We start from the raw sequence: 27,205 nt of genomic DNA, 5'->3' as shown, positions 1-27,205 counted from the left end.
GCGGGGCGCGGCGCGGGCGCGGGCGGCGGCATGGCGGAGAGCGAGGCCGAGACCCCCAGCACCCCGGGCGAGTTCGAGAGCAAGTACTTCGAGTTCCACGGCGTGCGGCTGCCGCCCTTCTGCCGCGGGAAGATGGAGGAGATTGCCAACTTCCCGGTGCGGCCCAGCGACGTCTGGATCGTCACCTACCCCAAGTCGGGTGAGCCCGGCGCCGACCCCTCCCCGCGGGCCCTGCGGCGCGCCCGCGCGTCCGGACGCTGCGCCCGCGCGGGGGGCGCCCCGCCTGGGGCGCGGCGGGCGGGGGCGCTCACCGCCCACCCGGTGCCCGGAGCCCTCCAGGGCGGGATGGGGGGCGGTCGACCCGCATTTGGGGAATCCACGGCCAGAGACCTTCCGAGGTGGGCCGCGGTGTCCGTGGCTGGAGGCTGGACAGCGGCCCGTGGTGATGGAGCCTGTTTGGCAGGAGCTGCTAGGCGGCCCTGGCCACCACCCCTCCCAGCTTCCCCTCCCATTACCCAGCTGGCTGTGTGACCTTGGATGGTCACTTAACCTCTCTGTTCCAGGACCGGGTTCAGCCTTTGATGAATGCAAAGTCTTGATGACCATCTGGGAAAGGGAATAAAACGGTCGCAGGACTGTGTATGCTTGACCGTCCTTTCCTGCGTGGGCACCGGCTGGGGGATGGGCCCAGCCATGCCCGGAGTGCGTGCCCGCCGTTCCCTTGCTTCAGGGTCTCCTCCATCACCTGGGTGTCTGGCAGGATCCTGGGACACTCACATTTTCCAGCATTAACTGACATCGTTTTCAGGACAGCCACGTAAGGTAGAGATGGTCACCTACACTTACAGTTCAGGCACCGAGGCTCAGAGAGAGAGGAAGTGGCTTGCCCAAGGTCACTCGGCTGATCAGTGGCAGGGCTGGGATTTAAAGCCAGGCCGCTCTGTGTCCAGGACCTGATGCAAAACATTATCATGTAGTGCCTCTTGGGAGGTCTGTAGGGAGAGAGGCACATTTCCTGTCAATGTGCCTGTGGCTTTCCCTTCTTGTCACTGTACTGGAGAGGGAGGGAGACGTCTGGCTCCATTCTGCGTGGCGCATCTGTAGCGTGCTGTAGAAGGTGGTGGCCTGGAGGTCACATCAGACCGGCGGGGAGGGTGGTGGCCGGAAGAGCTGTAGCTCGGCTGTCATAGCTGTGCAGGATCCCAGACCCCCGAGGGCTAAGCCTGCCCCCTCTGAGGGAGATCGGGGAAGAGGCTGTCAGTGGAAGGATGGGGAGCTGTGTGGGTGGGGAGAACTCAGAGAAGAAAAGTCTGGAGGTGCTGCTGGCCTTTGGGAAGAGGAGGAGGAAGGAGACGTGCAAGGCCACCCGTGCGGCCAGGCACGTTCCTTCCACTGCAGCCCACAGCCCCTCTTAACCCAGCCCCCTGGGAGGCGTTCAGAACTTTTCAGATTTTAGAGCCATAGGTGGGACATGTTAGAAAAACCCCAGCTGGGCGCTGGGCCGTGCGTTGAGTTGCCACACTAAGTGGGATCTGTAAAGGCTGAGAATAGCCTCATGTCAGTTTAGGACAGTTTAGGGTTTGCCTCCAAAGGAATTGTGAGGGTCTTACTTTTGGGAGTCCCTGGGATTTGGATTCTGTGTTGCTACCTTCATTTTACGGCAAGGAAATGGAGAGCCGTGTACTTGGGGCTCGTGGGGGATGCTTTAGAGGGGCCCTGTGCTGGGGGCCTGGTGGGGCCTGGCAGCGGGGACCTTTCTGGGCACCCGGCTGGCGAATGAGCTGTTAGTTTAAGAATAAGCTGTTAGTTTGGTTACCTAGTTTTCTAGGTAACCAAAACCTATATCTTGTTTGTAACTTGACTCTTTCAAAGCAGACAAGAGCACAGCATGGACTTTTTTTATAAGGAGAGGAGACACATGGCTCTTTCTCTTGGTGATGGAAAATCCAGTGGTGGTCTCGAGACCTCGTGTGTGGTCCCTTCACACAGAGCCCTAGAGAGCCTCCTTTTCAAACTAAAAAAGAAAAAAAAAGTTCCCACAGCTGTCCCGGCCTTTCCAGGCTGCTCCGTCTGCCCCCCCCGCCTGTGCAGGTCGCCCTGAACGCCTGAGGGCCGGGCAGCCCGAGGCACGACCTGCTGGAACCGCGTGTAAGCCAGGAGCACATAGCATCGGTCGCCGCCCATGCTCATCACAGCACATGCTCCCCGAAGGCCTGTGAGGGAGGACAGGGTCGGTCTCCCGTTTCCCAGGCGAGGAAGCAGAGCGTCTGGGAGGTTAAGTGACGCGCCACAAGCTGATGTGTCTCGCTGCCGCGAGGCCGAGTCAGAGTGACGAGGGCCTGGGGGTCGAGGGGGAGCAGTCATGAGTTTTGTGGAGATCAGTGTGTTCTGTTCGTTTTCTGCCTTCTGCGTGCTGCTTGACCTTGTCACAGTCTGTCCTTCCCACCCATCCCATGAGGTGGTGACGGGGTAAGTTGGACGTTTCCTCAGGAAAGATGTCCACGCTGGCTCTGAACCAGCCCTTGCGAAGGCTTCCGCTCTCCCTCCCCCACTGCCTGTAAAGTTCATTACATGGGATGAGCAAGGAGACTGAAGAATTGGTCCCCCCAAAAATCTGCCCTAAAGGTTTTCTCTCAACCAGAGAAAAAGCGACCTGGAAACCACCTCTAGTGGCGGCCGGTACAGCGGGAAGCACTGGTTCAGGGTCAGGATCCGGCTTCTTGCCCGCGGCTGCCCTTGGGCACATCCAGGCTCCTGTTCCCCGCTGTGAAATCCATGGCTTAAACCACAGTCACCGAGGTGGCTCTTGACCCCCTTTTAGGGGCTGTTACTTTGAACACAGTTTGATCACAGTTTGGAATGGGGCCTGGGATGCTTTAAGAATGGTTAATCAGCCACTTACGGCATCCCGTGTGGCCGGAGCTCTGCCATGGTAATCCGCGAGGAACTCTCGTGCCTCTTTTCAGAGGCTCAGAGAAAGCAGGAATTTGCTCAGAGCCACACAGCTGCTGAGAGAGTCAGGTTTCAGGGTCCAGCCTCTCCCCTCTCTCTCAGATGCCTGGTTGCCTTTGGAATGTCACAAGGGTAGCCAGACTCAGTCCCCAAGGAAGAGGGAGATCACACCTTCTTCCCGTGCACTTGAAAACACTGGACGTCTCAAGCCACTTAGGGATTGTAAGGTTTGGGTCACTGCTCTGAGTCCTCTGCAGGTGCACTTGGGGTTGCCTGCTTCACATTTCCATTCTCTTTTCTCCCCTTCTCCCCCTCCCCCCAGGAATGGGTCTCTAAGAGGCACAAGTGCTTAGAGATTAAGAGTCTGGCTTTGGAACTGGGAAGTCTTGGGTTTGAATGCACCTTTGCTGCTTGCCACCTGGGTGACCCTGGAAAATGGCATAAGCCCTGTGAGCTGTGGTTTCTGCAGGGGTAGGTGAGACCACCTCCCTGCCTTGATGGGTGACTCAGGATGAGTGAAGTGATGGATGAGGGCGCCTCCCTGTACCAGGGGCGTGGTAAGTACAAGGTGTCCTCTGGCTTGCATATTTCTGATGAAAAGTTGCTGTAATTCTTTGGTCCGCTGTGCAATCGGCCTTTTTTCCCTTCACATTTTCTCTTTATCTTTATTTTCAGCACTTCATATGCAATCTCTAAGTACTTTTTTTTTTTTTCCTGTAGGGTGAGGATACTTAATCTTGCTTGGGGTTTTCTGAATCTGTGGTTTGATGCCTTTTTCCATGATTTTAGAAAAGCTAACAGCTATTATATTCAAATATTTCTTCCATCCAGTTCTTTCTTCTTTTAAGATTCCAAATACACGTGTTAGGTTATTCGATATTATTCTATTGCTTTTGAGTGTTCAATTTTTTATTCTATTTTCTCTTTGTGTTTCAGCTCGGGTAATTCCTGTTGATCAATATTCAGGCTAATTCTTTCTTCCACTCTGTCAGGTCTGAGGTCAGGTGTGTGAGCCCATCAGAAGCATTAGTGCGCTTTTATTTTTCCCTTAGCATTTTCGCTTCTAGTTTCCATCTCTCTGCTTAACTATCCCATCTGTTCATGCATGTTGTCCACCTTTTCCATGAAATCCTTTGACATGTTAATCAGATTTATTTTAAATTTGAGTCTGATTCTATTGTTTTGTTTTTTGACAGTGGGTAATTTTTTTTTTTCCTTTTTAAATGAGTTATACTTTTTGATTGAAACCTGGACATGGTGTGCTAACACTGGAGATTGAGGCCAGTTGTATTTAGGCTTGGAAACGGGCCTGTCTTTTACCGCCAGGCCTTCAGTGTGGGAAGCGAGTCAGTCTGGGAGGAGTTGCATTGCGTTCGGGTTCCGTTGCTGCTCTGGTCCCTCGAGCGACCCTTGGTTTTAATTCCTGTAGTTTCACCTTGTGCTCCACATGGGGCTGAGTTTCCAGAGGGTCTGTCTTCAGCGTTCCCGCCCCACCTTCTGCTTTTGGGTGGAGCCTGAGAGGGGTTTCTTCCCAGACCCTGTCACTCCCCCAGGGGCGCACTGCCATTACTCGTTGCTCTGACTTACTGGCTTGGAGGGGAGGGGTTTCGACAGGGACGTCTCTGTCATCTGGTCCAGCTGCAGCCTTAGCCAGGTTGCGAGCTCCTGAGCGTTGGGACTTTCTCACTGATTCTGCTGCCCCTGAGTGAAGCCAACTCTCCCTGGACGGCGGGTCCTACACAGGAAGGAGTTTCATGTCCCTCTTCCAGTGTTCGGGGGGTCTCCGACAGAGCCCAGGGATGGCTCCCTCCCCTCTCTCCAGGACAGCTTTTTTCTTTCACCCCTTCCCCAGCCATGGCGGGTCTTCACCAGCACCCCAGGGGTTGGGGTGGAGCAGTTTGCCACCCCTCCCCGGAGGGTTAGAGCAGGGTCCTGGCAGGTCTTTTTCCTTCTTCCGTGGCCGTGGCACCGAGGAGCACTGTCTTCAGCCTGCCACCCGGCGCCTAGGGAGAGTCTGGAGCCCCCTCTCTTCCGTATCTGGCTCCGCAAGCCTGCGATCATCTTTGCAACTTGTGAAAATTCTACCTGAATTCTTTCTCCCTTGCATGGCGCCTGGCTCCCCTGGCCCATCTTCCTGGGACCGGAGCCGCTGGCGGCCTTTCGGCTTCGGCTCTGACGCACTGAGGCAGGTGGGGATCCCTGTCATTTGTCCGGCCTTTCCTCGGTCGTGTGGGAGCCGCACTCCTCCCAGCTCTCTGCCCCCTGGCGGAAGTGGCGCGGCCTCCCTGGCCGGCTTGACGGTCACGCGTGCCAGTGGGCGTGCCTGCGGCTCCGGAGTGTCAGCAGGGAGTGCAGTCTCCGCCTGGGCGTCTGGAGCACATGAGGGCGGGTGGAGGGCCCGTTGGGAAGGGGGGCCTCCTCATGCCATGCTTGGCAGACTTACCCGAGTTTTCTGGAAGGTCAGCCAGTCTTTTCTAGAGGGGCTGGAGAGCCAGGGACTCCAGCTTGGGCTTCATGTGTGCCCCGTGGCACACGGATGGCTGCCATGAGACTCGGCGCAGCCTGGAACGAGCTGGAGTCTCCTGGGATCCCCACCCCGCTCGTGGCAGAGCAGTGGCCTGGGTGGCAGAGCAGTGGCCTGGGTGGCAGAGCAGTGGCCTGGGTGGCAGAGCAGTGGCCTGGGTGGCAGCGGCGACCGCCCAAGGCCGCCCTTGTCCCTCTCAAGCCCCCGCGCAGACGAGGGGGTGGGAGCGCGCTCCGTCTCTGCGTGCCCCGTGCCCCTCACTGCTTCGCTGCGGGGGAGGGTGGCCCAGGTGCTGGGAGTAGTGCCCCGGTGAGCCTGACTGCACGGGCAGCGTCTCCCCGGCGCGCGTGTGGCCATGTCTCTGGTCCCGGGAGCCCATGAGCTCAAGCCCTGGAGCACGCCACCCTGAGGGGACAGGACCAGAGGCATGCCGACTGTGCCAGGCTCCCCAGAGCTGGGCTGGGAGCCTGGGCCCCAGACTCTCAGGGCCTCAGCAGACGGGAACTGTGGCCAGCCAGGCTGTCTGAGGCCGGGCAGCCTCCTCACCTGTGCGGGGGAGTCCGGGGGAGTCCAGGCGTAGCTCAGGCCCAGCCTGTTTCCCAGGGTCCAGGCTTGGAAACTGAGCTCCCACATTGCGGGCGGGGACAGGTCCCAGCCGCGTACTTCCTCCCTCCCTCCCGGCCCTGCTCCGGCCCTCGCTGTGATGGGGTTAGGGCGAGAGCTTCAGCCTCGAAGTAGAGCACGTGGCTCGTGGCTTTGGTTTTGCTGCTTGCTGTTTTGATAGCCTGGGGCATATGTGTGTGGTGTATGTGTGTGTGCGGTTTGTGTGTGGCATGTGTATGTGTGTGGTGTGTGAAGCGCGTGTGTTGTGTGTATGTAGTGTGTGCATGTGTGGTGTGTACGTGTGCAGCATGTGTGCATGTACATGTATGGTGTGCGGTGCACGTGTGGTTTGTGTGTGGCGTGTGTGTGGTTTGTGTATGTGGCATGCATGTATGCGTATATATGGCATGCATGTGCGGGTGTGTGGCTTGTGTGTATGGCACGTGTATGTGTAGATGTGGCGTGTGTGTGTGCGGCGCGTGTGCGTGTGGAGCGTGTGTATGTGTGGTGTGTGGTTTGTGTGGCATGTATATGTATATAGTGGCGTGTGTGCTATGTGCGACGTATGTGGCATGTGTATGTGCGTGGTTTGTGTGGCATGTGCGTGGGTGTGTAGGTGTGTGTGGCATGGGTACATATGGCATGTCTATGTGTGGGACGTGTGTAGGTGTGTAATTCGTGTGGGGCGTGTATGCGTATATGTGGTATGTGCAGCATGTGTATGTATGGTGCGTGTGTATGTGTGTGGTGTGTGAAGTGTGTGTGTTGTGTGTATGTAGTGTGCATGTGTGGTGTGCATCTGTGTGACGTGTGTATGTACATGCATGGTGTGTTTGGTAATATGTGTGGGTTGTGTGTGACATGTGCATGTGTGTGTGGTGTGTGTGTGGTTTGTGTGTGTGTGTGTGGCGTGTGTGTGTGGTTTGTGTGTGGCATGTGCATGTGTGTGGTTTGTGTGTGTGGCGTGTGTGTGCGGTTTGTGTGGCGTGTGTGTGTGGTTTGTGTGTGTGGCGTGTATGTGTGTGTGGTTTGTGTGTGGCGTGTGTGTATGCACGGGTGACGTGTGTGTTAAAGCACTCTGGTTGTAGAATCCGTTTTGGGTCCGGGGCCTGTGGCCTGCTGGGGTTTGTGGCCGTGGACAGTGAACCCGGGCCTGCCTCTGTGTGTGGAACGTGGTGGAAGTCGCCACCTGGGGCTTGTGCGCATCCAGTGGAGTGGCTACGCGAGTTCCTGTGACAATGCCTGGGACACGGAGCGCTGTCCTTGGCCGTCTTGGGGCGACCATCGTGGGATCCTCGCCTTGGTCCCCCGTCCGTTTTCGGCCGTGAGCCTGAACCACACCTGTCCTCTGAGCTCCGTGTCCTCATGTGCATCGTGGAGACCGTCTTGAGAGATGATCACAAGACGGTCTTGAGAGAGCCCCCCACAGCAGCTGTGAAACCTAGGGGAGCGGCTAGGTGCTTAGCGAGAGGTAGATCACCCAAGGGAGCGGCCCGGAGGCCTTCTCAGTGTCTGTTGGGGGGCCCGTCCCACCTGGTAGGGGGCCGCAGGGACCCCAGGCCCTGGGCCGTCTGGGCCAGCTACATCCGGTGCAGCGTCAGGCGCTCAGCGGTCGCTGTTTCTGAGGCGGCTGGTCCGGCTTCGCCGCGGTGATGCCCTGTGACTCTGGAATGCCCGTGGGGCACATTTGATTGAGGGGGCAGATCCCACACGTGCTCCCGTCTGCTTCCCCTCAAAGCCTCATGCACGCCAGCCAAGAAGTGGAGAGCTTCGAACCCCTCAGAGGGGAGGCAGTGACTGTGCGTGAGAGATGCCAGCCGAGTTTTGGACCCTCAGACGTGGCTGAGCGCTCGCTGGCTTAGCAGGCGGGGCGCCTGAGTGCCGGCAGAGGGAGGGCGGCGGGCGCCTGCACCTGGCACCGCAGAGGGCGGCGGCTGCGACGGGGGACACCGAAAACGGGAGGCTCTTTAGGGAAATCGAGCCAGAGAGGCCGTGGCCTGGGGGATGCTGAGCACGGCTGTAGGCCGGGAGGCGTCGCCGTATTGGAAATGGGGATCCCGTGGAAACTGCATCCTTGAAAAGGAGGTTGCCAGCCCCCTCCCCTGCTTGGCTCCTGGGATGCCAGGCAGAGAGTGGAGACATCCTTTTTGGACAAATAGACTCCAGAGAAAAGACCTGTAAATACTTGCACACGGGCAGCTCCCATTTCAGCTGTGAGAGCAGCAGGGCCCTGCGGTCAGCGAGCCTTGTCCACCCGCCAGTGGCGGTGCCCAGTCATCCCTCCTTACCTGTGGACTCAAGGTCACCAGATAGTAAAGTCGCCGACACGAAGGACAGAGACCCGCAGGCCGTGGCTAGCTCCTCATCCTCGTAGTTCAGAACCAGCAGACCGCTGCAAACATGCAGGTCGTGGAATCTCTATAAACATGTTCAGAATTTGAGGTGAGAAAAATCAGGGCTTTGCTCTGGGAGTGGGTGGGATTAGGGAGGGAGGTGGCTGCGTTTTCCATCTCATAGTGCCCTTTGACTCTTCAGCTAGGTACACGTGTGACTTTGGTAAATAATAAAATGGAAATAAAAGGATTCCAAAGAGTTCCAGCCCCGGGATCCTGGTGGTTGGGGGCCCAGTCCCAACTGGTTCTGATCCGAGAGCACTGGTTCCTGTGTCTTGGAGCTTGGGCGAGAATATTGATGAGCTGCCACAGCCTGTGACAAGACAGGCCCTAGATTCCTGGGTGTTCCACCCAGAGCACCGGTGGTTTCCCATGGGTTTCATGGGCCCGAGAGGGCCAGTGCCAAAGCCCACACCGCCACCGCGGGGGCGGTGATCCGATTCCCATGGGGGGTGAGTTCTCCGGGGTCAGCAGGAGCACTCTGTAAGCGATCACACCCAGTCGCCCTGGAAGCCTGTGGCCTGTTGCTCCCCAAGGTGACCCTGCCCTGCCGGCCCTCCCTGGTTTTACTCTGAGGCTCCCCTCTGCCTCCCCTTAGGTATGCCGGAGCCGGCTGGCTTCCTGCTGCCCTGCCCCCCAACCCCGGTGCTGGCCTCCCCGTGAGAGTGCAGACTGCCAAGGGATGGCTGGGGCGCCGAGGCCAGAAGCCAATGCCGAGGCGTTGGAGCACCTGCTGTTAGAGCCCGGGGGGTGGGGGTGGGGGGGACAGGGCGGGAAGGGCAGGACGCAGTGCTGCTGCCCCGGGAGTGACCGTCCACTCGCGTGTGGCGATCGTCACGTGTGGTGCTTGTGTGTGTGGTCAGCCCCCTGGGCGTGGTGCTGGCACAGAGGGACGGCAGGGGTACTTGCAGGGGTCAGGGAAGGTCACCTTCCCCGTGGGGATGCCTCGAAGCTGCCGTGCGCGGGTTGACGGGTAGAGGGGAGACCCCAGTGACTGCCCAGGGTGGAGCGCCGCACCCCGGAGGCCCTGCTGGGAGGTGGGCCCCGACATTAACGTCTGAGCAGTGAGGAGCTGCAGGAGGGGTCTAGGCCGCCGGCGTGGGACCTGAATCTGAAACGTGCCAGGAGGCTGTCCCCAGCTCCCAGCAGGGGGCCTGTCCAGGCCGCGTTGCAGGGCCCGCTCATTGGGACCCGGCCAGCAGGTCCGCAGCCCGATGGGGGGCTGTGGCCCCGGAGCGGGTGAGGAGGTGCCCTCAGCCCCGGTGAGCACCCTCGTTCCCTGGTGCGCCTCTCCCTGCCTTCGACGGTCAGGGCGTCGGGCTGCGCTGTCCCACCTCTTGTGGTTGACATGGCAGGCGGTCGCGTGGCTCGGTTTCCCCCTTGGCCTTTCTTAGGAGAGCAGGTCATGGCGACCACACCCCAGCCAGACAGGTGGCTTTTCCTTTTAACTGAACTATGACTCACATGTGCGTACTTCCACGGAGCCGCCGCCCGACCCAGATAAAGAGGAACTCTAGCACCCCAGAATCGCTTCTGTGTCCCGAATCAATAACGCGCACCCCCAAAACCACGGTTCCCAACTCTGTCGCTGTCTGCCCAGTTCTGAGCTTAATGTAAATGGAAACATGAAAAGTCACGCAGTAGCTGGCCTCTGGGGCCTGAGTCCTCTTGGTCGGCGCGCGGGATTCGGCCTCGCCGAGTGCAGCAGGGGTTCGGGGCCCCCGCGGCTCATCATCCACCTGTTACGACTCACTCCTTCTGCTGTTGATGACGTTTCCGTTGTGCTGAAGGGCACGGCCAGGATCGTCCTAGCACCTGTGTGACGGCATCGTGTCGGGCGGGTCACCGGGAGCGGGTTTCTCAGCTCGCAAGGCGTCCCTGCGTTGGGCCTCGGTAGACGCCGAGCAGTCAGGCCTCCACTGGGAGTGAGTGGCTGGCCGGTGAGACCCTCGGCTCTCCTGCGCGAACAGAGACTTGAGCCCCTGGAAAGCTCCGGCCTGGGCGTGATCAGTTGTTGGAGTCCTCGAGCCCATGGGGCTCGGGCACTGTTCTGTTCATGGCTCATGACAACCCTGAGAAGCACCTCCTGCCCCCACTTGGGGCTGAGGAAACAGGAGCTCAGAAGGGCCAGCTCACGGCCACCCCAGTGGGTGTGACGCAGGCCAAGGTCTTGTGCCTAGACCAGTGTTCTTCCACGAGACTCGAGGAGCTCCGGGGACCCTGCCACCCACCGGGTGGCCCTTCAGGCCCCTTCTCTGGCGCAGGTGCTGCCTGGGGCCGACCCTCGGGCCTCCTCTGAGCGCCGCGTCCTGGGGCCTCTCGTTCCAGGCACCAGCTTGTTGCAGGAGGTGGTCTACCTGGTGAGCCAGGGCGCCGACCCGGACGAGATCGGCCTGATGAACATCGATGAGCAGCTCCCAGTCCTAGAGTACCCGCAGCCGGGCCTGGACATCATCAAGGTGCTCTGGGCGGGCGGCACCCACCTCCTGAGGGGTTTGGGGGGCTCTGTAGTGGAGGAAGAGGAGAGAGAGCTGGTCCCCCCAGGTAGCCAGGACAGAGAGGCTGGTCTGAGCCCGTGACACTGACCCTGGAATTGGATAGGTGGGTGACTTCACAGTAGAAAGGGGGACGTGGGGGGTGGGGGTACGGGAGGAGGTGTTGGGGTGCAATGCTGCATCACCCCCTCCCCGGGGCTCGCTCCACCTATCCAGGGAGGTGGTGGGACCCGTTTGCATCAGGTATTTCGCGTTGAGAATGAAACAAACATCTCAAAGGCCCGTCCCCGCTGCCCCTGAGACGCTCCGGGGGTTCTCTCCGCCATGGCCTCTGCCCCCTCTTGAGTCCAGGCCTCGTTTCCTGCGTGGCCCTCCCGTCCCTCCTCCCGCCCGATGCGAGTTCTGTCCCTGCTCTCGTGACGAGGCCCAGGGCCCCGCGTGAGTGGTCTCTGCACCCGACCTGTGGCGTTTGCCCCGCCGCTCACCACACGGGCACGACCCGTGGACGCAGCCGGTGCCCACCGAGCCCTTCCGTGGGGCCGCACTGGGCACTCGCTGCACCGGGGCGCGGCCAAGAACCAAACTCGCGTGCGCTCACGGCGCTTGCAGGGCCGATGCTCTCGAGCGGGAGACCAACTGCAGAGGAACGTGGGGAGGCATGGGAGTTGGGGGTGACTGTGAGTTGGGGCAGATGGCGCAGTGGGCGCGCACCCCTGAGCCCTGGCCAGGCGGCCTGGCGTGTTCCAGGGGCTTCGGGGAGGCCTGTGTGTGACGAGCCCGGGAACGCAGCAGCCCTCTGCCTCGCGCCACCTCCGCTGCCCCGCAGGGCCTGCCCTGGTCGTCCGTGCAGAGGCCCGGGGCAGTGACGGGCTGACTCAGGCTGCGGGGTCCACGCTTGGGCCGTGTCCGCTCACATCTGGCCCCAGGGTTCAGCCTGGAGGGTGGTCATACCTCAGGGGGTGAGTGTCAGGTGGCCTGCTGGTCCCGACCGTCCGAGACCCTCTCCGCCGGGCCCCCCAAGGACGGTCCTGAGGCCTGTGTGTCCTCTGAACGCCTCTGCCCTCGACCCCGCTGCAGGAGCTGACGTCTCCGCGCCTCATCAAAAGCCACCTGCCCTACCGCTTCCTGCCCTCCGATCTCCACAACGGGGATTCCAAGGTAATGCCCCCCGGCGCCCCCCACCCCCCACAGGCTGGCTCCCCAAGGCCAGTGCCGGCCGGCCCCCTCCTCCGCTCCCAGAGGCCCCTGGTGCAGGCCGCCTTCGATTCTCCATCTCTAGCATTTTATGCACGGTCCTCGCCTGGGTTCCTCCTTGCGGTTGAACTTGGACTCGGCCAGCCTTGGCGCAGCCTCTGCCTGTTAAAGGCCGGGCCTTCACGGCAGAGTTTTCCGATCTCTCACCTGCATGAGGTTTCTGAGGCCCAGAATTCTCGTCACTAGTATCAGGAATCTTTTCGTCTTCCACTGATTTTGAATTAGTACTGGAGGACGGGTAACAGAATGCGGGCAGCCCCGTGCCAGCGGACGCTGCTGCGGGGACAGGAGCCTCCGCGGAATCGCCGCGGCAGCAAGAGCGCATTAGCCAGTGCACGCGGGGCGGCCTCGCGCACGCGGGGCGGCCTCGCGCAGGCGGTCCTGCCTCACGCAGGCGGGGCGGCTTCGCGCATGCAGGGCGGCCTCGCGCAGGCGGTCCTGTCTCATGCACGCGGTCCTGCCTCACGCACGTGGGGCGGCCTCACGCACGCGGTCCTGCCTCGCGCACGCGGTCCATTCTCGCGCACGCAGGGCACCCTCGCGCTGGGAAAGAGGGGTGGATGTGCGCGTGGGAGAGGGCCGTGGCCTGGGAGGGTGGGTGACTGACCCCTCCCACCTGTCTGCTCCCCGCAGGTCATATACATGGCCCGGAACCCCAAGGACCTGGTGGTGGCCTACTACCAGTTCCACCGCTCGCTGCGCACCATGAGCTACCGCGGCACCTTCCAGGAGTTCTGCCGGCGGTTCATGAACGACAAGCGTGAGTGCGCCAGCCCGAACGGCCGCCCAGCGCGGCCTGCACGCGTGCTCGTCCTCGGCCCCCGCACGCCGGGCCGGCCCCCGCTGGTCCCAGGTCGTAGGTCACGCACGGCAGGGCAGGTGTCCCACTCAGACGCCCTGCCTCTCACCTGCTGCTGGGGTCCAGAGACGTCCCCCAGTTGGAGCACCCCCTTCCTGCTGGAGTCTGAGCAGTGAGAACAGAGGCCCAGGCAGCACTGGTGTTGGTGACGGCCGAGCGGAGGCTGGGGCTTCGTTCAGAGCCCTGGGGGTTCGCCGGGCTCAGCCCCCGGCAGGCCCAGCCCCCAGCCCCAGGCCAGTGCGACCCGCGGTGGGGTAATGCACGTCGGGTGCAGGAAGCTTGTTCCCAGGGGAGAAGAGTGAGCTGGGGGCGGGCGTGCCAGGGCCCTGCCGGACCTCCCGTCTTCAGGGGAGGAGGGGCTGGGTCGTGGCTGCTGCAGCGGCCCCAGCAGGAACCTGTCCCCGAGGCAGCGGGTCAGCGGCTCCTCGCAGCAGTCTGTTCCCCCTGCCGTCGGTGGGCCCCCCACTGCCAGCCATGGCGTCTCTGGGTGCCCTTCTGGGACTGTAAGTGGGCAGTTTGGAGTTCGCACCCAGAAAGTTTTGAAACGGGTGATACGTGTACTTTTAACTAAACGGAGACTGTTTGGCACCCAAGTCTGAAAACGCGCCTCCTGCGTCACGCCCAGTCACGCAGCGCCCAGCCCAGTCAGGGATTCTGCAGTGAGGTGACGTGACGAGGCCAGGGTGAGGTGCATGCCGGACGCCCAGGAGGACAGCGCTGCAGCTAGAAACGGAGCTCGGGGCAGCGGACTGCAGCTGCCCGCTGAGCCTGCAGGTCGCCGCGCCCTCGTTCACGCACGGAAGTGCTCCCCACCACTGACTGCCGCAGCCGTGCCCGGGGCGGAGGCCACAGCCCCTGCACCCCGAGGCCCCTGGCGCCCGCACACAGCCCTCTCCCCAGCCAGCCCAGCATTGGGCTCAGGCCTCTCGTGGGTGTCGGGAGCCCGCACATGGCCCTCTGTCCAGCCAGCCCAGCGTCTGGCTCAGGCCTCGTGGGTGTCGGGCGTCGGGAGCCCGCACACGGCCCTCTGTCCAGCCAGCCCAGCGTCGGGCTCAGGCCTCTCGTGGGTGTCGGGAGCCCGCACACGGCCCTCTGTCCAGCCAGCCCAGCGTCGGGCTCAGGCCTCTCGTGGGTGTCAGGAGCCCGCACACGGCCCTCTGTCCAGCCAGCCCAGCGTCGGGCTCAGGCCTCTCGTGGGTGTCGGGAGCCCGCACACGGCCCTCTGTCCAGCCAGCCCAGCGTCGGGCTCAGGCCTCGTGGGTGTCAGGAGCCCGCACACGGCCCTCTGTCCAGCCAGCCCAGCATCGGGCTCAGGCCTCTCGTGGGTGTCGGGCTCAGGGCCTCGTGGGTGTCGGGCGTCGGGAGCCACCCGCACACACCGGCCCTCTGTCCAGGCCCAGCCCAGCGTCGGGGCTCAGCTCGCGGGTGTCGGCCGTCTCAGGCCTCGTGGGGTTGGGCTAAGGCCTCGTGGGTGTCGGGCGTCTCAGGCCCTCGTGGGTGTGGCCAGGGTCCTCCAGGCCTCAGGCGTGTCGGCGTATAGTGCTCGTGGGTGTCGGGCGTGGTAGCCCGCACACGGCCCTCTGTCCAGCCAGCCCAGCGTCGGGCTCAGGCCTCGCGGGTGTCGGGCGTCTCAGGCCTCGTGGGTGTTGGGCTCAGGCCTCGCGGGTGTCGGGCGTCTCAGGCCTCGTGGGTGTCGGGCTCAGGCCTCGTGGGTGTCGGGCGTCTCAGGCCTCGTGGGTGTCGGGCGTCTCAGGCCTCGTGGGTGTCGGGCGTCGGGAGCCGGCCACGCAGGTGCTTCCCAGAGCCGTGCTTTCCGCTCCCGGCACGTGTTCCTCTCTCCGCTGAAGCAGCCGCCTTCGGGGCACAGCGCTGCCGCAAACGGCAGGTGTCCGGCAGGTTCGAACCACCGGGCGCGGTGGGGTCCGACGCCTCCTGCCCAGGCGGGCGTGGGCGAAGGTGATCCCCACGCAGGCCTGCCCCCGTCTGTAAGGTCGCGGCACCGCCTCGCACTGCGCCAGGGCCACGCCCCCCGCGTGGCCGCACAGAGCCCCTCGCGCGCGCGCGTGGCTTCTCGTCGCCGCCTTCGGCCTCCACGCCTGGCCAGCGGCCCACCTCTGAGCGTGGGGTGGGCAGCTTGTGGTCCCTTCCCCAGCCGGGGCTCCGAATGATCTGAGAAGTGCGGGGCCGAGGGAGCAGCAAAGTGGCACCTTCTACCAAGCGAGGTCGACGGACCCACGGACGGAATTGACCTTGAGCATCGTCACCCGCGTGTTCTGGGGGGTGCGCGCCAGGTGACAGGGTCACTCGTGGAACGGGGGAGGGAGCTGGCACGCTCCCAGGAACACGCTCGGGTCCGATTGGGACTCGGCGGAGATGGGCAGGAGGGGCCCTGGCCGAACTCCTTCCCCACCGGCACCTGCCAGCCGGGCTCAGAGACGCGGGCACATGCCTCCGTGCGCAGCGACCGCTGCCCTCTCCCCTGCCGTCCGGTCAGCCGTGTCCCTGTGTGAGTGACCGCTGTCCCTTCCCCTTGCCGTCCGGTCAGCCGTGTCCCTGTGTGAGTGACCGCTGCCCCCTCCCCTCACTGGTCAGCCAGGTCCCTGTGTGAGTGACCGCTGTCCCCTCCCCTGGCCGTCCGGTCAGCCGTGTCCCTGTGTGAGTGACCGCTGTCCTCACCCCTCGCTGTTCTGCCCGTGTGCGCCCTCCTGGTGTGCAGGAGTGAGCAGGGACTGGCCAGGGCGGCGTGGGGAGGGTGCTGAGGCCTGGCCCAGGGCCGGCAGCTGTAACCTCTGCGGTGAGGAGCCAGAGGGGCCAGGATCACCCAGCAGTGAGTGTCCAACAAGGCCCTTTGCTGAATCCCTGTTCTTTGCTTCTTGAGCCCAGGAGCCCTGATTGACGCCTAGATCTCCTGATTCCTGTCAGGGAAATGGGGTCCGGCCGCGGCTCTGCTGCCACCTGGTGGCGAGATGGCAGACTGACGGGCCTGGAGCAGCCGCGGTGCCCTGCCGCTCCTGGGCCTTCTCCGCGGTCGGACTGACTGGCACCGCGCCTCGCCTGGTGTGCGGCCCCCGGAGTCTTCCCCCTGCCGCCCCTGCGGGCCCTGGTGGGCTGTGCGCTGTGGCGCATTCAGTGCCGGCAGCCCGGGGGGGGGGAGGGGGAGATGGGGGAAGGGGCGGGGCACAAGTTCTGTCCTAAGCCACTCTTGGAGCAGGCGGCTCAGAAAGGTGCAGAGGCCGGTCCAGGTCACACAGCCCAGGTCACATGGCCCAGGTCACATGGCCCAGGTCACATGGCCCAGGTCACGTGGCCAGTGACGGATTCCAGAGGCCCGGCTGTCTCCAGGTCCCTCCCCTCTGACCTTGCCCCTGGGCTTCCGCACCCCCTTGCCGGCCCCCCTGCGTCTCCCGCCTTTCAGGCCCCCACAGCCCTCTCCTCAGACTGCTCCCCCCACGGCCTCTTCCTTCCCTCGCCTGCCTCACCCTTGCCGACCTTTCAGGCCTCGTCCCATGACGCCCCCCCCCACCCCCAGTGCTGGTCACCCCGCACCATGGTCAGCAGTCTCCTCGGTGGTTTCCTGCTAGGCCACGACCCCTTGGGCCCTGGATCGCGGGGTCGTGTCTGCAGGGCCCCGTGTTTGGGAGAGGGGTGGGCATGCAGGTGAGTGAGGGCAGGCGGCGTGGCCGCTGCCACTGGTTGGTCCTGTGAACCAGCAGGGCCCAGGTCCCGGGGCCACACAGGCGTCCTCCGTGTCCCGTGGCGTCCCCTGGGAAGACCCCTGCAGGGACCCTCGTGGTGACGGGCAGCCCAGGGACTAGGTGGGGACAGCCCACAGTGTTTTAAACGGGCGCGGCGAAGCAGCCTGGCCACTCTGATCGGCCCAGAGCCCCGAGGGCTGCAGGGGGTGGGGCCTGGGCTGCAGGGGGTGGGGCCTGGGCTGCAGGGGGTGGGGCCTCGCCCGGCAGCCCAGGGCACCCTGCGTGTCCTCATCTCTGTGACTTCCGGGTCCGGACCAGGATTCTGCCGGCATCTGTCGTAGGGGCTCCTGCACCCCGTCCCACCTCCGCCAGCAAAACCAGCTGGCCCTGTGCCCTGTCTCCGCTGGGCAGCGTTCCCTTCCCAGTGACCACTCGTTAAACACAGAAACTCACGGCTGCCGGGGCCTGTTCACCCCCCAGCGAGCAGAGGCCTTCACCCCAGCGGTCAGGCGTTCAGGGCGTCCGGAGGTGGGGCGAGGATGGAGCTGAGGACTTTTGTCCGGACAGACCTGTGCAGAGAGCGAGGGGACGTGGGACTTCGGGAGGGCCTCATCCGTGGGGCCGGCCCCTGGGGCCTCATCCTGAGTCACGGCCCCCGCGGGGGAGGCAGGGAGCAGCGCCACCCCCCGCGCACTCCCCCCTCTGACCCCCGTCCCCTGTCCCCACAGTGGGCTACGGCTCCTGGTTTGAGCACGTGCAGGAGTTCTGGGAGCACCGCATGGACGCCAACGTGCTCTTCCTCAAGTACGAAGACATGCACCGGGTGAGCGCTCGGGGGGGGGGGGGGGCGGGGCCTGCGCGGCAGGCGCCGGCCAGGGGGTGCGCGGGGGGGTGGGGGGCTGTGGGGGCGTGTCCGGGGCTGCGGGGTCTGTGGGGGTGTGTGGGGGTGCGCGGGGGGCTGTGGGGGCGTGTCCGGGGCTGCGGGGTCTGTGGGGGCGTGTGGGGGTGCGCGGGGGGCTGTGGGGGCGTGTGGGGGTGGTGTGTGGGGCTGTGGAGCCTGGTCGTGTCCGACCACTGCCAGGGGAGACACTGGAGCGCCCGCAGAGCCCCCCAGCCCAGACTCCAGGCTTCGGGGAGAAAAGTGGGCCTCGGAAGTTCCAGGGTGCCTGGAGTACCCCGGGCCAGTGCTTTACCTGCAGCTGTGTGGGCACACGGGGCCCCGCTCGCCCTGCCCCGGGCAGCCTCTGGGTCGGCTGGCAGGCAGGGTTTGGGGAGCCCCGTTTGTCATTTCCGGCCCTAACAGTATCAGTGGAGTGACCACCGACCGGCCTCGCGCCACCCACCCCCTCCCCATGCTGGGGCAGCTCGGGCCAAGGGCCGGGACGGCCAGGCTGCTGGCCTCAGCCCGCTGGCCTTGGGGTGGCGGTTCTCGCACTGCCGACGGACCCCGTGGGTTTCCCGTGAGTCGATTCCTGGGGTGACCGTTCCTGGGCGTCTGCACAGAGCGTGGTGGAGGACGTGGGCGTGAGGTGGTGGTTGAGCGTGGGGGCCCGGCCGGGGGGGCGGGGGGCGAGCGGAGGAGCAGGACCCGGGCCGTGCCCTCGAGAGCTCGCGTCTGGACGTGGGGGCTGGCTCGTCACGTCACGTCACCACCGCCACCTACAGCCTTGACACCTCGCCGCGTGCGGCGTCCTGTCCAGCCCTGTGTGAGTCAGTGCGCCTGCTCCTGGGCCAGGTTTCCCCTCTGCTGGCTCTGCGGCATCGAGAGGGTCACGCCGATGCCTGTCCGCCTCACACCGAGCGGGAAGCAGCCTTGCGCAGCCCCCCTCGGCAGCGTCTCCCCGCCCTCGCCGTCGCGCTGCCCCAAACTCGCTTCCGCCCCTGAGCCCCTCCAGCCTGGCGCATCCGCCGACCCGGTTCCCGGACGGCTCTGTCAGGGTCCCGCGACCGCCAGGTCGCGGGAACGGTGGTCAGCGCAGGTCCGGTCTCACCGGCCTCCGCCCGGCAGCAGGAGACAGGCGGCCGCCGTGGGTCCCCGGCTGCTCCCTTCTCCTTGACGCCCCGCGGGCCTGGCCGCGGCCCCCGCTCCGGTCTCCTTCCAGCCACACTCCCTCCCCTGGGGCCCACCCAGGCCACTTGGGGACCCTCTCCAGACTCGGTCTCGCTTGCCCTCGGTGCCTTCCTGCTGGGGTGTCTCGGAGAGGTCGCAGACCTAATGGGTGCAAACCAAACTGCGGTCCCCCCAACTCCGCACTTCCTCCCGGCGGAGTTCCAGGCGGCTGCTCTGGCCTCTGCCGCTCGGCCGGTCCTGACTCATCCTCGACTCTCACACCCTGTGTCCGCTTTCTAAATCCTCTCGCTCGACCTTCAGCATCTCTCATCTGACTGCTTTTCCCGTTTCTGCTCATCTCCCTGGTCCAGGTCGATTCCTTTCTGGCCTGGACCGTCACAGCCAATGCCAAATGGCCTTGAAGGTTCTCCCAGGCCTGCCCCCCGTGCCCCCCTACCCCCCCGCCCTGTTCTGCAGCACAGCGGAGCCCACGGTGCTGACACCAGCTGGGCCGGGCCCCTCCCGCCCCCATCACTGTGGCTGACCACAGGACCCGCACGCGGCCGCGGGTGCCGGCGGCCCGGTGTTCGCGGTGCCCCGTCCAGCGTGGTCACTCCCGGTCTTTGTCCCTATAGTGACACCGTCCCCCGTCCCCTCACAGGCGGGTCCCCTCCCGGTCCCCGGCACGCCTCTCCTCCGCGTCATTTCTCTGCACGTGCTCTATCGTCATTTAACGTGCTTTACTGTTCACGTCTTTGTTTCACGCACTGTCTCCCAGACCGGAACAAGCGCCTTCGTGGCTGGGTGTTTCGTCTCTGGTTCGTGCTCTTAAGTCAATGCGCCTGACAAGTGATAAGCCCTTGGTAAACACTCAGGTGGGAGGTGGGAAGTGGGAGCTCGGAGTTCCCCGTCCCTGGAGGAAGCAGAGGCCCCCGGCTGAGGTGCTCACCTGGCCGTGAGCTGGTGCGGGTGGAGCCGGGCTGCCCCCCCCCCCCCCGCCCCGGGCACCCGGCCCCCAGAGCCCATGCCCGAGGTGTGACGTCACCAGCTTGAGGGCTGGGGCACAGGCGTGGACACACCCCTGCAGCAGGGCTGCGTGCGAGGGCGCTCCCGGCTCCCCTGTGCCCAAGTCGCATGCACAGACGGGGCCGTTAGTGACAGCTGCACGAGCAGCTTCTGCCGCAGAGCAGCCCCTGGGGCGGGGCGGGGCGGAGGAGCTGGGACCCCAGGAGTGGAGGGTGGCGGAGGAGGCGGCAGTGGGGGCTGGAGTCCAGGTCGGGGTCAGGGGGCAGCTGGGCCAGTCCCCGCTTCAGGCCGCACGTGCAGAGTTCCAGGTGGAGTGGAGACCGCAGCTTGCACACCTGTGCACGTCGGTGCGGCCACCACCCCAGCGGAGGTTGAGTACGAGTCAGCTGTCCTGCGGCACCCCGCTCCCCAGAGGGGAGCAGCCTTCCGGCCGTCGCCGCTCTGACGCGCCAACTCGTTTGCTGAGTGCAGACCTCCCGGGAACAAGCGGAGCCACGGGGCACGCGCTTGGTGTGTGGCGACTGCGTGCGGCGTGGTGGCTGCGAGGCTGGCCTGTGCGGGCCGGTCCTTCGCCGTTTCCGCGTGGTGCGTGGTGCGTGGTGCGTGGTGCGTGGTGCGTGGTGCGGGGGCGGGGGGGGGCGGCCTGGCTTGCGCACCCGCTGGGCGCGGCGGTGCGCGCAGGTTTTCTGCTCCACGGTGGTCCCCGTGTGCGCCGCGCACGTTCCTGAGCCTCGGTGACGGGGCGTCCCTTCCGTTGGGCTGCCCACGGGCGGGGGTGCTGGGCTGCTGTGGCCGACCCTGCCCGCCGGTGACACGTGACAGGGCCGTGACCTCCGCACACGGCTGGGGAGGAGGGAGGAGCCGCTGTCGGCCGCTGCGCACCCGCCCGTGGGGCCAGGCCGGGCCGGCTCTGCCCGAGCATCAGGTGGCCAGTGGCGAGTGATGGAACCACCTTGCACGTTTCGCCGCGAGGGAGCGAGGGCAGCTGGGACACGCCTCTGCGCCTGGCCGCTCCGGCCCCGCCCCCGACCCTCGGCGCGCGGTCCTCCTCTCTGCCCCGCGTGCAGCCAGGCAAGGTGGGACGGCCGCCTCCGGTGGGTCGGGACCGCCCGCCCTGCCCGCGCCGGTCCCGGTCGCAGCTCCCAATGCCCTCAGAGCCTGTCCGAGAGCCGGCTGGCCGCCCCACCGTGGGCTTCCGACCGGCCCGGGCTGTGCGTTCACACACCTCGGGAGTAGCCGGGGGTGTCTTTCGTGGAGATGAAGCCACCGCTCGTCCCTGCCCCTCGTTCTGATGTGGCCCTGGGTGAACCTCGTCTTCGGGAGTGTGGCCCGGGCCCACGTGTTCTCCTCGGGGGGGTTTGAGAAAAACACTCGGCACCGGAGCCATCACCTCCGTATGTGGTTCCCCGCAGGGGTCCCCCCCCCCCCCCCCCGCCGTCACCGCTCACTGTGGGCTGCCCCGGCCCATCGCCCCGTGGAGCGTGCGGGAGCCCCTGCGAGGCGTTCTCGCCGGCCCCTGGGGAGAAGCTGCTGACCGGCTGGGGGGCAGTGCTGAGACCGGACCTGGCGTGCTGGCCCTGTGGCCCGTGGCCACAGCCCTCGAGGGCGGGCGCTGCCGTCCCTGGCCCACGCGGGGGCGCGGAGCACGTCCGCAGCGGGGTGCCGTGCCGCACGGCTGCCCCGGGGCCCGCGGCCGGCGGCCTGGGCATGTGCGCCGCCCTCCCCGAGCCGGGCAACACCAGAGGCGCGCTGGCCCCACTGGGGTGCCGCCGGCCGCCGCAGGCGTCCCCCTCCCGAGGCGTCCCTTCTGAGGGCCAGGTATCCTAGAGCTCTGTCACCTTTTTACCTTTCACGTAGAAACACCGAGCGGTGGGCGAGTGGGAGGTGCGCGTTGTGTTCCTCTGTGCGTTCCGACCTCCGTCGCCCGCCCGGTCCTGGCCAAGCCCTGTGCCGGACGAGCTGGTGCCTGCTCCGTGGGCGCCTCTGGTGGGCGGGCAGCTGGGTGGGCAGGGCTAGCGCCAGTGGCGATGACCGTGGGGATTCAGAGGGGAGCCGACGCCTAAGCCAGTGTTCACAGAACTTTCTCTAAGGTTCGGGGACTGTGTCCTCCACCGTCGCCCTTCTCAGAGGCTTCGAGGTGCTCGTTTGCTTTATAAACCTGCAGAAGATGAAACAGCCCCAGTGTGTTTCTGGGGGCACCAGACACTGCAGCATGTGGGGACCCCCCGCGACAGCTCCGGGTTCTGGGCAGCACGGTCGGCGATGCGTGGGGTGAAACGTGGGGTGCTCGGCACAGCACGTCCTCACTTAACGTCGTTTGCTGGTTCTGCGACTTTGAGTGAAATGCCGCGTGACCAGTTTTGTCATGGACGTAACAGGAGTTAATTTCTAATGGCATCTCATCAACACGGTGGCAAAACAAACAATTAAATGGAAGGATGTTCTTCGAGGGTCTGCTGTATGTCCAGGGCGAGTGGGCCGGCAGTGGGGGGCTGTGGTGTCAGTGGGGGGCTGTGCGGGGCTGCGGGGTGGCAGGGGGGCTGTGGCGGCAGTGGGGGGGCGGGTGTGGCCTGATCCTGATGCTGGGTCACTCCCTTTCAGGAGTGGTGGAGTGTCAGGGCCCAGATAGCTGTATGTCAGCCAAGTGTGACTCAGTCTTGCCTCTGACCGAGCAGGCTCCTGCCAGGTGCGGGGGGCAGGCCTGGGGCCTGGCTGAGGTCCCCAGGGGCCTCCTTGCTCTCCCAACTGCTAGTCCCCATTCCAGTTGGTAGACGGGGGGCGGAGGGGAGAGGGTGAGCCGGCCTGGCTCCCGGCACGGTCGGAGGCAGGTGTTTCCCTCCTGCGGCTGTTTTCAAGGGACAGTAGCTGTGTCACACTGTGCCTGCGTCCGGATCCCCCAGAGGCCCTGGGCTGGCCTGCAGGTCTGCCTCCGAGCCGAGGCCCTCGGGCGTCTCCCAGCCGCTGGGTTTCACTCCCAGGCGCGTCCGGGACTGAGCAGGGCGTCCGGGGCGGGGTCTGCGGTCTCTGCTGGGCTCCCACTCTCTGCTCTTGCCTTCCAGGACCTCGTGAGGATGGTGGAGCAGCTGGCCCGGTTCCTGGGGGTGTCCTGTGACAAGGCCCAGCTGGAGGCCCTGACCGAGCACTGCCACCAGCTGGTGGACCAGTGCTGCAATGCGGAGGCCCTGCCCGTGGGCCGGGGTACGCGCCCGGCCGCCCCCTTCCTCTGCCCGTGCCCCCCGCCCCCTGCCGGTGTTCGCTGTCCCCCACACCAAGGCTCCTCGGGGCACCTGGAGGCTGGGCCGTCGATGGCCCCGCGGAGTGTCCTCGTCTGCTACATGCCCTGTTTCCCAGCACGTGGTGGTCTGGTTTACAGGAGGGCTGCTGGGGTGTGTCAGGCTCTGTGGGCAGGATGTTTCCACGCAGGTGCCGTCCCAGACGGCCCCACAGGGCAGAGCGGCACAGGGGTTTGGGGCTGTGAATTTCAGAGCTCACAGCACGCGGGCGGATTCCTCAGCCTTCAGCTGGCTCGTGGGAGTTAATGATGCGGGTGGGGTGGGTCCCCATGAGAGGGGGCACTGTTTTCCTGCACCCGCAGTGGGTGCCGGCGACACAGGTAAGGGTGCCCTGCCCAGAGAAGGAGGCCGTGAGCCGGAAGTGCAGGCCTCCCACGGGGCCGGCTGCACTGGCATGGGACAGCGAGGCTGGAGCCGGCTCCCGGCGGCAGAAGTCATTTCTCGGGTGTGAGGCCGTTTGAGATGGGAGGAGGCAGGCAGGAGTCCTCCTCACGGCTACCTGGGCCGCTCCCCATGTCCTCCAAGGCTGCCTGACTGTGGGGAGCTCAGGTGTGGAAACTCCCCGGGTCCCCAAGGGTGGCTGTGGCTGTGTAAACCACCCTTTTGGTGAGAGCGAGCCCCCTGTGACCGCTGGTGGTGTAGACCTGAGGTTGGTTCCCAGCTGGGTGAATCTGGAGCTCGCCCAGGTGACGAGAGAGCTCGAAGGGGGGGGGGGGAGGGAAGGGGCACATTGGAGCCGACGGCTCTGCAGCCCAGCTCAGTGCACAGGGAGCTCAGTGCACAGGGAGGTACCTGGGCAGGGCTGGGGGGCCGGGCCCCCTCACAGCTACATCCTGGGGGAGTGCCTTAGCCAGGCCTCTGAGCTTAGGCTCTTTATTCGTCCTCTTAGAAGGGCTGATCGTGGCCGTCACATGGCTGGCGGCCGCTCCGAAGGTCAGGTGGACAGTGCCTTCCCGGAAAGGCAGAGCGGTCACCTCTTCCAGGAAGGAAACAAAAATACCTCACAATGTATTTCCTGGCTGCGTCCTCACAAATATTTATGATTTAAAATTTATTTGCTCTATTTTAGTTTTGCTTTTGCTGTGTTTTGTTATCCTCGGGTGTGACCTTCTCCAAAATACCCGTTTCGGTTCATTCGTGTGGTAAAGAAGTGTCGAGAACATACTGCGTGCCATATGCTCCTCCTGATGTGTTTGCTTTGTCATTGTTTACCTTGGTTTTGCTTTATTTCAGTTCTTTGATTTTGTTTTCTTTTAGCACATTGCCTCTTTGCTCAGAAGACCTCCTTGCGTTGGTGAGATGCAGGGGCTTGAGTAGCCAGCTGCATTGCTTAAATTTGATTCATATCACAGCATAAATTGCACTGTCTTGATTCCAAATCCTAAACCAGGTGGGTGACTCCTTTGACGAGCTCTTGGCTGCCTCAGCCGAGGAAAATAATCATGGGAAAATTATAGCAGTACGATTGGTCTAGAAGCTTCCAGTTCTGTCCCTTAGCTGTCGTTCTAAGCGGGTCGCGGGAACAGTTCCTCCTGTTTCCGTCCTCTCCAGCACTGACGCGTAATTTTCATTACCGAGGAGAAATCCTTATCACGTCAGGTGCGTTAGCTCAGCATCTGCAGGGCTGCAGTTTTGTACCTGAGGACGAGGACGACGGTCACTCACGGGGCTGACGGAGGGGACTCGAGACGCCAGGGCTCTGACCTCAGACGTGGCGACAGTGCCAAGAATCCCGAGCGAGCATTTCTGTCCCCGAGGCCATTGCTGAAAAGCACAGTGACATGGCTCGGGGTGGTGGGCGCCCCGCCCCCGGGGTGAGAGGTCAGCGGCCCCGCTCCTGACGGCTTCACGGTGGCCATTAGCCTTTGACTCGTCCAACTGCAGACTCTGTCATGAATGGAAAGCGTGTGGGGTCAGCAGCTGGGGGTCGTTGCGGGCTCTGCCCCTTGCCCGCTAAGCCCGCACGAGGTCAGCCGCGGGCTCCGTGCCCCGCGCATCTCGGGCCAGCGGCGGTTCCCGGGCGGCCTCCCGAGCGCAGCCCTGCCCGGCTCCGTGTCGAGGAGGGCAGTGCTCGCAGCCACCCTTGCTTGGCATCAGGTCACAAAAGCTGGCTTACCTGGCGATGGTTCGTTCCTCCCCGAGGTCACGCAGGTGGGCTTCTCGAATCTTCCCCCTCGACCCGGTCAGGAGGCTTCCGGCTCGCCATAAAATGTCTGTCTTTTGGGATGATTTTTTTTTTTTTTCCTTTTCAAATTCTCCAGAAGCAAATGCTGCCTTGGTGGAGCTGTTGAGCTGTGTTGAGCTGGCGTGGAGGCCTCAGCGCCACGTGGTGCCGGGGCGATGGGCCCGTTGCACGGGCACTGCCCACCCTCCGGGTGTGGAGAGTCACCACCCTGTGCCCGGCGCTGGGGTCCAGCAGTGAACGGGGGGAGGGACACCGGACAGCAGCTTAGGGAGGCTGCTGTAGCTCAGACGGCCCGCCCTGCCCCCACAGGCCAGACTCGGAGGGCCCGGGGTAGACCCGCAGCCTTCCGGGTCAGTCTCGAGGCTTCCGGTGGCCCGGCAGCCGGCGGCCGGCATTCAGCAAGCCCCCCTCGTTTGTGTTGCAGGGAGGGTCGGGCTGTGGAAGGACATCTTCACCGTCTCCATGAACGAGAAGTTCGATCTGGTGTACAAGCAGAAGATGGGGAAGTGCGACCTCACGTTTGACTTTTATTTATAACGACAGCCACGGCACACCTGCATGCTCACAGTGCCCAGACACGACTAGCTACACGTCCCCTAGGCGCTCATTCGTGACTCGCTGGACAAAGCCGGACGCGGCGGAAGTGGCGGGCGGGGGGAGGCGGAGGCCGGAGGAGGCGCGGTGGCTGCCGGTCCCCAGCAGCCGTCTCGCCTGCGGAGTTCGGAGTCCCCACATGTCTGACTGCAAACAGAAAGGTCTGGCAGTTCTGACGGCCGGTTCCATGAGTTTAAAGTCTGTAACATACGCAACTAGAATGTCTGCCTTCTCCAACCCCGCGTTATTTATTGTGTTTTATAGAGCTTTTCACTGGAAATCTAAATAAATGTCAGTAAACCAAATAAAAGTTCATTTCCGAGGGGACTCAGGAGCGAGCCATGCCCCAACGGTAGAAAGCTCGCAGGGCTGACTCTGTTTTTGTAGTTTCCTTCTGTGAGGCTCGGCCTCTCCGTGCTCACCGGTGCTCCGGGTCAGGTGGGGCGGGAGGCCGGCCCCTGATGGAGGCGAGTTCTCTGCCAGCTCCCGAAATAGAGCAGAAACTGTTCCCGAGGGCTTTCCAGAAGGGACGCCCCTCTGCAGGAGACCCGGCCCCGGGGGACCCGCCCCTGGCCCCTGGGGAGAGCACAGAGGCCAGCGACGGGAGGACGGTGGAAGCCGTGGCGGGGGCGACCCCCCCCCCCCCGGCCGTCTCGCTTCGGTGCCTGGAGCAGGAGCCAGACGCTGGCGGGGGGCAGACGCCGCGGGTGACGGTCTGGAGCCCCCGGGCCTTTGCCTGGTGTCGGCCGTGAACCCGAGGGGCTGAGGCGCGGGGGCCGCCGTGCAGGGAGGACCCCTGCGCAGGTTCAACGCCGCTCCACGCAGACCGCGTTGGCCACCCGGGCGCTTCCTCTGCACGCCCCGCAGCTCGGTCTGCCCGGGGGAGCAGGGGCGACGTTCCCATCGCTCGCCCGACCCCGCTTCGTCTTCTGGCCCCCGTTTGGCTCGAGGTGCTGGAGGGTGTGCGCATCGCCGTGGTGGGACCGGGCTGGCCTCAGGGGTTACGTGGCTGAGAAGCACCCAGGGGTGGCCGGGGTCTCTGCTGTGTCGTGTCTTCCTTCGGAAGGGTCCGGGTGCTCACGTGCCGTTTGAGGGAGAGCGGCTGGGGCAGGGCGGGTGGCCGGGGGGCTGGGCAGCACCTTCTCTGTGTATCCGTGAGGGCGGCTGCTTCGTGTGAGATTTCCTTTCTATTTTTCTATTTTTCGTGCTGTATGGATGTTACTGAGCACCACACGTGATGTCCCTGTTTTTGCTTGCATCTTCAATAAAGACCCGTCCCATG

The 27,205-nt window shown here is 64.2% G+C and overlaps 1 protein-coding gene across 2 annotated transcripts; it reads left to right on the top strand.

Moving 5' to 3' along the window:
* On the top strand, positions 1-27,205 carry SULT4A1 (sulfotransferase family 4A member 1). Of its 2 annotated transcripts, XR_004955914.1 has the most exons (8): positions 8-199; positions 10,801-10,931; positions 12,045-12,125; positions 12,855-12,981; positions 17,504-17,598; positions 22,911-23,049; positions 24,402-24,534; positions 25,754-27,205. XR_004955914.1 is itself a non-coding variant. In XM_016135753.2 (7 exons), exons 1-7 carry the CDS (start codon positions 31-33, stop codon positions 25,864-25,866), a joined length of 855 nt encoding a protein of 284 aa, XP_015991239.2. In that variant the 5' UTR covers positions 1-30; the 3' UTR covers positions 25,867-27,205. The 2 variants fall into 2 exon arrangements, 1 of the variants encoding a protein (XP_015991239.2); XM_016135753.2 differs by lacking the exon at positions 24,402-24,534 and having other exon boundaries at positions 1-199.

This window comes from Rousettus aegyptiacus, unplaced genomic scaffold (assembly GCF_014176215.1).
Source record: "Rousettus aegyptiacus isolate mRouAeg1 unplaced genomic scaffold, mRouAeg1.p scaffold_m13_p_2, whole genome shotgun sequence".
Taxonomy (NCBI): Eukaryota; Metazoa; Chordata; class Mammalia; order Chiroptera; family Pteropodidae; genus Rousettus; species Rousettus aegyptiacus.
Note: the sequence above shows the minus strand (reverse complement) of the source record. Positions and strands in the feature narration are given on the sequence as shown.